Source organism: Balaenoptera ricei, chromosome X, assembly GCF_028023285.1.
Source record: "Balaenoptera ricei isolate mBalRic1 chromosome X, mBalRic1.hap2, whole genome shotgun sequence".
Classification (NCBI taxonomy): Eukaryota; Metazoa; Chordata; class Mammalia; order Artiodactyla; family Balaenopteridae; genus Balaenoptera; species Balaenoptera ricei.
In genome coordinates, this window is record NC_082660.1 from 107,380,222 (window position 1) to 107,388,806 (window position 8,585).

The 8,585-nt window shown below is 44.6% G+C and overlaps 1 protein-coding gene across 1 annotated transcript; it reads left to right on the forward strand.

The window, feature by feature from the left end:
* Window positions 1–1,054: 1,054 nt before the first annotated feature.
* Window positions 1,055–8,287, forward strand: AKAP14 (A-kinase anchoring protein 14). Its single transcript, XM_059910464.1, has 5 exons — window positions 1,055–1,145; window positions 1,235–1,326; window positions 5,402–5,581; window positions 6,674–6,682; window positions 8,231–8,287. Exons 1-5 carry the CDS (start codon window positions 1,055–1,057, stop codon window positions 8,285–8,287), a joined length of 429 nt encoding a protein of 142 aa, XP_059766447.1.
* The last annotated feature ends 298 nt before the right edge of the window (window positions 8,288–8,585 follow it).

Genomic DNA, 8,585 nt, shown 5'->3' on the forward strand with positions numbered 1-8,585 from the left:
CTACTTTTACAAAAATAAATAGCTCCCCTGGGAGTGAGAGAGCCACTTTCATGCAGGAATTGCCTACAGGGGGTTTATAACTGGCGCTAGAAGTACGTGACTGCTCCTCAGTGAGGAGACCTCAGTATTATAGCAGGGAAAGAAAGAATCCAAGACTCAAGGGAAAAAGATGGAAAACGTGCAAAGACTTCTAGCTCTGTGATGAACCCTTCACAGCCCTGATAACTCTAATTTCCACAGTCTCAACAAATGGTAAAAGCATTTGGAAAATTTTAGTTATCACTTATAAACATCTTACTAAAATAGGAGCAGACAAATGTTTTCTGAATAAATCTCAAGGCATGAGCCAGCATCATACTTACTGGTGTGACACCAGAAAGCATGCCCACTGAAGCCCGACGCAAAAGGAGGGTCACCATCTCCACTTTCACTTCCATTTTTCCGGAAGTGTTACCCAAAGCTAACACTTATATATTGTAGGAAAAGAGATGGCAAAAAGTGATAGTTTCCGGCAGATAATTGTATACCTGGAAAATCCAAGAGAAAAAAACCTGAAAAACGAACCTCTCCTATACTGTACTGCCTCTAATCATTTTGATATACTTTTTTAAAGAGCCACTTGCCCTCAGTGGCCTAAAGCAGGGGCTGAAGTTCTAAGAAAGACTCAACTAGAAATCAATATTGTTGGAACTCTAAGGAAGTTAGGAATCATTTGGCTATGTCTTGCTGAAGTCTTCATGGTTATGAGAATTGGCAAATCCTTGGTTTTCAGGAATATGGACCTCAGCAGCCAGGCACAAAGGGTAAAGAGTGAGGCCTCTCTCCTACCCCAACCCCTAATTCCCTCCCTAGAGGCAACACCGTTTCCTGTGTCTTGTGATTCTTCAAGAGATAGTCTGTACTTAGACGAGAGTGTACACACGCGCACACACACACACACACACGCAAAAAGTAACTTTTTGAGTTTCTTTTCCCAGTCAAAAGAAAATGAATGTGACTAAAAATGTCAAATTTCAGAAGGAAGTAGATGTGGATAAAGGTCCCTACAAGCCAGATGATGGATACAGAAGACACTCAAAATGTAACTGAACTAGCTCTAGCTTTAGCCAAGAATGCCATCGCTGCTGCTATCAAGTCCATGGAAGGTAGTAATCCTCTTGGGGTGCGTAAAGGATGGTCTCATTATATAACAGCACACTAGGAGGCAACTAATAAACTCATACCTTGTTTGCAGAAGCCGAAAACCCCATCAAAAATATCGACTGGATCACACAGGGTGAATTCACAGAAGAAAGGGGCCGTAAACAAATTGAGGAGTTCATTTCGGTAAGTCCGTTGACCACTCCAGCTCAGCACACAAAGGGGAAGAACAATTAAAAGGCTCCTGTTTGATGCAAGGTGGGAGTCCTTCTAGGAAGCCTAAGCAATGATATCACAGGCGACCTGAATAAATAAAAACTGTCCTCATCTGGGTTGCAAAGTCAAGATGGGATAGTCTTTGAAGGTGAAAAGCCAATTGTATTTTCCGGTGTTTGTGTCGTCCTCACCGTACACCTCCCTAGGAAAATCGGATATTCTCAGCTAAGCAATTTCCCCATGCTGCTGCTCTAAATGGGGGCCTAGTGGCCTAAGGAGGGAGGTGCCCCTCTAAAACGGGGGTTCTCCAGACCCAGCTTTAGAGTTCTCATATTAGCAGAGGGGATGCACACAGATCACGAGTCTTTTTGATTTAGCTTTGGAATGTATTCACTGTACAGTCAGATGCACATGCTCATGAATTTCTTTTCTTTTTCCTCCTGGTCCTGGCTCTGACCTATTTGTGTGGCTTATCCCGGCAGCTCTGGGGAGAAGGCCCTGGGTGGCTTTGCATAACTGGCGGGGTGGATGAAGAAGAATGGCCTGAAATCCCCACTCACTGTATTTCCTTAGAAGAGAAAGCAGTTGAAATTGGTGGAGGCAAACTCTCCCAGCCTGGGAGAAGTCTCCAGCTGTCTCTGATCAGCCCATCCAAGCCTTCCACCCTAAGGGCACTTTCCCAGGCCCAGGAAGGCTTGGTCAGGTGGGAAGGAGGAAAAAGGTCAGGGGTTCCTGGCTCCACACCCTCCATCCGTGATTGTGGCATGGCTCGCCATTGCCATTGCAAGGGGTATCAAGAGCACAGTGAAGAGAAACGGTGCAAAGTACTAGTTGCTCTTGGGCCTTCCTGCTCTGGAGCACATCTCCCATTTGGGTTTGGGCAAAAGTTCCTGCCTGCTGCACCCAAAGTTTGTGAATCAGACTGAAATTGGACACAGAACAAGCAGGAAAATGTTCCCCTGCAGATCCTACTGGTTCTGAGTAAAAGGCAAAAGTCAGTCCGGACAGTGGCCTATAGGGCCCGACATAATCTGAGTCTCCATCCCCCCTTCCTCCCAACTGCCTGCTCAGACTCCATCACCCACCACCTTCTCCCCGTTCACCTTCCTCACTCCAGCCATGCTTGCCTCCTTGCTGTTCAACTGCCAGGCATGCTCCCACCTCAGGGCCTTTGCACTTGCTGTTCCCGCTGCCGGAACCCTCTCCCCTGAGATCTACTCTCATGGTTTGCACTTTCCCTCTCTTCAGGTCTTTGTTAGGATGCCTTTTGCTCACTGAGGCATTTCCCGGCCACCTGATCTAAAATTGCACCCATCTCTCCTCTGACTTATTTATTTTTTTCATTAGCACTTACCTCTACCTATGATATTAGATTTTATTTACCCTATTGCCTTTTTTCCATCCCCAGACCACATGATCCATGAGGGCAGAGACTTTTGTTCATTGCTCTGTCCCCAGGCCTTAGAAAGGTCAGGTACATAGAGGATGTTCTATAAATATGTGTTGAATACATGAACAGATTTATTCTCTCCATACCATTATTCTTCACAGATGAAAAGCTAAGTCAAGGGCTGTTGTGAGGACACAGACAATTAGAAAGTAGAAGGTGACAGAAAAGCTAAAAGCTCTATATAACTCCTGACATAAAATCACCCTGTTCCCAGCCCCACTAATGCAGCAAGCCCTAGAAGTGAAGTCTACCATCTAAGTGCTAGGCATTTCTGATGGAGAACTTTCTCAAGCCTATTGCAGATTTCCCAGAGTCCACCATACACCAGGGGACAGCAAATTAGGAGTTACCATTTCCTGAGTGAGCACTGCTATGTGCCAAGCACCACTAAGCACTTCACATGCATTATCTCATTTAATCCTCACAACAAACCTGTGTATAGGTACCTCAGTGTACCCATTTTACAGATGACGAATCTTGAGGCTCAGAGAGGTTGGGCAATTTGTCCAAAGTCTTTCTGATTAACCAGCAAAATGAAGTTCTGATCATAGGTCTGTCTGATATACTTCTTCCACCTTAACAGGAGAAGTACTTTTTGATGACAGAAATAATGCAGTTTACTATCAATGAAAAATGCAAATTCAAAAGATTTTAAGGTATTGCAATGTGAAAGGGGGCACGGGTTCAATCCCTTGGGAACTAAGATCCCGCATGCCATGCGGTGCGGCTCCCCCCCCCAAAAAAAGAATGATTAAATCTGGTATCACAAGGCTTGTGTGTTTGTGGGGAGGGAAGCGGTGCACTTATACATTGCCAATGGGCATAATAATTGGTTAATTTTCTTCAGGAATGAAATCTGGCAACAAGAATACGCAAATAAGTTCTTAATATAAGAAAAACTGGAAAATCCCCCATGCCTATCACATACTTAAAATATTTTTACAATAAAATAAGACATCATTATTAAAAAAAAAAAAACTCTGAGCAAAAAGACACAAAGTAGAAAATGAAAGTTCCCAGATCTACTCCCTCAAATGTCACTTATCATCGATAACAGTTTTGTGCATATACTTCCAGGTGCCTGTTGATTTTGAGTGTCCAATAATATGTAATTGGCTAAGCCATCCATGGTAGAGTAGCACAATGAGATACTGTTTCCTGGAAGTGAGTATATGAAGCATATGAAGCAATGTTATGTAAAAATGATAAAACATGGGATAACACACACTCACTGCACAGAGATAAAAATGGGAAGAGAGTGGCCTGATGGAGATAGCTGAATTTACTGTGTCTAAGGCTGCTTTAGAAAATCCTAGAACTGAGACATCTGATGGGGTGGGGAGAGCACTGCTCGGGAGCCTGGGTCCCAGCTGTTGTGTGGGATTGTCCCTTCCTATTTCTAGGCCCCAGGATCCTCATCTGCAAAGTGAGGGGCCTTGTTAGATGATCTTTAGGGACCACTCCAATGCTACAAAGTCTGTGATTGTGTGACAGATTAAACATTAGGCCTGAAAAAGTATATCAAATAACACAGAAAGGTTGGGAAAAAAAGGACATGCTCCAACGGGCCTCATGGGGTTGGCTGTCGGACTCCTTCACTGAAAGGGAAAATGATCTATGTAAGAAGACACAGAACTGATCTCAAGGAATCTAGAGTCTGGTGCTCCTCTCTGGCTAACTGAAACAGCCAATTGGGTATAAGTTTGAAATAAAGTTAGCTGAGGCAGAAGGCCAGCCTACATTTTTTTTTTTTTTAAAGGAAGGCCTGAAGTCTTTTTACCATTTCCTCCCAAACTCTCTCTCTACATCACTGGGATTCTTAGACAATCTTACTTCCTTCCTTCTGTGGACCTTCATCTTAATTCAAGATCTTTTTTAGGAAGCTTTCTGTGCCGCAATAGCCAGTACAACGGTGTTCCGTTGAACTTGTGGAACACCTCTGGCATTCAAGGCCTGGTGCCCAGACTCAAGGCTACATCATGCCTGTGTGGACCCTAGGTGTTAGTAAGATCTGTGCTTTGGAGGGGGAAGCTTCTCCAAGGGATCTGAGGGATCTGAATGATCCCTTGCCTGATCTATTCCTTTTCTGACCTTATTTTACCTACCACCTAGGGCTGCAATGAAGTGAGTCTGATTTTCCAAAACAGCTTGTGAAATCAGCCCCCTTACTTTCTAGTCACACCTTTAGGTCTTCTGGAGTAGAGTGAGCAGAACACGTGTTCTAAGCACTTTCTAATTATTTTCCAATTAACCAAAGTTGCCTTCCAAGTAAAGGTCTGGAAGGAGGTTAGCGTGTACATGTGTGTGGTGTGTATGTACACACACACTGAGCGTGGGCCCCTGAGCTCCAAAGCCCAATCTCAAGCGATGTCTGCACTATTCACTTATTTGACATTTTAGCTCCACCTTTTCTCTCCCCTACCTGTGGAGATAAGCGGGAGTTGACTATAGTTTGAATCCCAGTCAAAAGTGTTAGAAATGGATCCAGAAGCAGGGCTGTAACCCCTACTGTTGTGCGCTGCCTTCGTCTAGACAGCTTGAACAGAAGTCTGCTTTTCTTCCTTTGTGTGCTTTTTATTTTTTCCTATGAAACAGAACTGGGAGTATCAAGGCCGCTGGTTGCACTACACAGAGTTTTTAAAGAGGGAAGATGTGATTCACAGCTTCCACTACATCTACTGTGTACACTGGAGCATCCCAACTGCTCGGAGACCCATAGCACGAACCACTGCCAGTGTCTACTTCACCATCAAGATCAACACAAACAAACCTCCGGTAAGCGCTTTCCTTTTCTGCCCTGTTCCCTTCAGTGAGGCTTCGATGAGAATAGAGACTTCTCTTGTCAAGGCCATTGATGGGCCCCTTCTTTGTGAAACAGAACAGTCGTATTTCTGTCCTCGTCTTGCTTGGCCCATCTGCAGCACTTGCCATAGCTGATCACTCCCTCCTCCGTGAAATGTTCCATTTGGCTTCTAGAACAACATTCTCTCCTGGTTTTCCTCCTGCCTCACTGACCATTCCTGCTCTACTGGTCTACTGGCCTCTCTTCCTCTCACCAACCTCTTCATGTTGGAATGTCCCAAAACTCAGGCCTTGAATCTTTTCTCTAGCCTCACCTCCTTGATGATCTTATCCAGTCTCCTGGCTTTAAATGCCACCTCTAGCTTATGATTCCCAAATTTCTATCTCCAGCCCAGATTTCTGCCACTTGGATGTTTAATAAACATCTCACTTATTGTATCCAAAACTGAACTTCTTCTTTGCCTTTCCAAGTCCAACCTACCTGTGCCTTTCTCATCTCAGCTGATGGCCAAAATCCTTGGCGTCATCCTTGACTCTTCTTTTTCACTCACATCCATTAGGAAATCCTGTTGGTCCTACCTTCAAAAATAGGCCCTGATGGGACTCCCCTGGTGGCGCAGTGGTTAAGAATCCGCCTGCCAATGCAGGGGACACGGGTTCGAGCCCTGGTCTGGGAAGATCCCACATGCTGCGGAGCAACTAAGCCCGTGCACCACAACTACTGAGCCTGTGCTCTAGAGCCCGCGTGCCACAACTACTGAAGCCCGCGCACCTAGAGCCCGTGCTCCGCAACAAGAGAAGCTACCGCCATGAGAAGCCCGTGCACCGCAACTAAGAGTAGACCCCGCTTGCCGCAACTAGAGAAAGCCCACGCTCAGCAATGAAGACCCAACGCAGCCAAAAAAAAATTAAAAAAAAAAAATAGGCCCTGAATCCAAGCATTTCTTCCCACTCCACCTCTACCACCCTGGGCCAAGACACCATCATCTCTCACCAAGTTTATTTCAATAGGCTTCTAACTAGTCTCTCCGCTTCCACCCTTACCCGCATCCTGTCTCTTTTCAGCCAGCCGGAGTGAGCCTTGGAAAAATGAAGTTATGTCACGCGTCTGTTTTGAATGTTCCAACATGTTTTTCAAACTCAAAGTGCATGTGAATTACTCAGGGGTCTTGTTAAAAGGAAGATTCTGATTCAGCAGGTCTGGGGCTCAAACTTCTGCATTACAAAGAAGCTCCCAGGGGATGCTGATGCTGCAGGCCCACAGGCCATACTTTGAGTAATGAGGGCCTACAGGCCTTGTGTGATCTGGTTCCTTGTTATTTCGACTTTCCCGTTACTCCTTCCCCCTCACTCTGCTCCAGCCACTCTGATCTTGCTACTCTTTAAATAAGCCAGGTATTGTCCCTCCTCAGGGCTTCTGCGCTTGCTGTTCCCTTTGACTGGAACCCTCTCCCCTAGGTACGTGCACAGCCTGCTCGCTCACCTCCTCCACTGCACTTTCTACCCACCCCCATGATTTTGCTTTTCCTCCATAGCACTTTATCACCTTCTGATCTTCTATGTAACTTCTTATCTTGTTATACTCTGCTCCCCCACCAGAATGTAAGCTTCAGAAAGGCAGGGATTTCTGTCTTGCTGTAAAACAAAGCCTGGTAAATAGCAGGCACTCAATAAATACTTGAAGGAATGACTGCTTGTAGCCACTAGGTCGACCGTGAATATGAAATATGTTGATAGCTGGTGTGAAAGGAGTCCAAATAACATGTATGACTCCAAGGCTAGGGTCCTTAGAACAGGGTTGGTACCAAGCATAATGCCTGGAATACAGCAGATATAAAAATGTTATTTCCCCTCTGCCTTCATCCTTTCAAAGTTATTTGAGGCTCTGCCTGACTCTAAGGCTTTATATATGACGACACAGTGAGCCAACTATGTCCTATATTCATCCTATCCTAGTACAAACTTACCTAGTTGGAGGGTTTGGAACCTGGAGTGATCTAAAGAGGTAAAATCTGTGAGTTCTCACTTCTCCTGGTCATATATCCCGCCATCAGCTGTCTTGCTAACTGGTGAGCTCTAAGATCGGAAAGTGAGGCTGCTGGAGGTGAATGAGACCATGACAAGAGACCACACAGAGACAGGGCTTGGGAGCCTGGCTCTCGCTCAGAATTCCGAGTATAATTTTGGAGGGGACACTGGATGGGGACCACTGAGACAGCATTACAACCTAGATTTTTATGCTGCTTTTAAAATGTTTTTGAACCATATTCATCTATATGGTTTCATTCTTAGGCCATCCCTACAAGGTAAGTTGGTACTGTTGGTTGAGTAAACTGGAGCACGTAAAGAAGGCACATGACTTCCTCATGCTCCTAGTAATGAGAGCACAGCCTCTCTTGACTTGTTTTCAATTTTGTGGATACCCTTAAGGTATTTGTTGCCAAAAAGATCTTTTGGGGAACACAGGTTTGAAGTGAAAAAGAACTACTACCTACAGACCTCCAACTCACAGGGAAAATGAATTCTAGAAATTGAAGAGTCTACTTATGGACACTTGTAGCAATGGAAAGAATCATGAGTTGGTGTGACTGGTCTTGGCTGACAGCTGTCTTTTTCTCTTAGGATACACCCATTGATGTCTCTTACGTCTTTGAGAGCCATTCATGTGTTCACAGGTAATGAACATTTAGAGACTTACTTTATTTTTTATTTTTTTAAAAAATTGGTCATAGCTTTATTCAAACGAGTAAAGTTTTAGCTGGTAGTAAGGCAAAGCACTGTTCATTAACATTTATTTATTTCCCAGTTAGATATATATATATTTTAAAATTTTTTAATCAGTCATCAATTTTATACACATCACTTTACACATGTCAATCCCAATCGCCCAATTCAGCACACCACCATCCCCACCCCACTGCAGTTTTCCCCCCTTGGTGTCCATACGTTTGTTCTCTACATCTGTGTCTCCACTTCT

Excerpts from the sequence above, each read along its gene's own strand:
- AKAP14 (XM_059910464.1), top strand. The coding sequence starts at position 1,055 with ATGATGGATACAGAAGACACTCAAAATGTAACTGAACTAGCTCTAGCT. Across the intron at positions 1,146-1,234 it reads TGCTATCAAGTCCATGGAAG|AAGCCGAAAACCCCATCAAA; the intron begins GTAGTAATCCTC and ends CCTTGTTTGCAG. Across the intron at positions 1,327-5,401 it reads AAATTGAGGAGTTCATTTCG|AACTGGGAGTATCAAGGCCG; the intron begins GTAAGTCCGTTG and ends CCTATGAAACAG.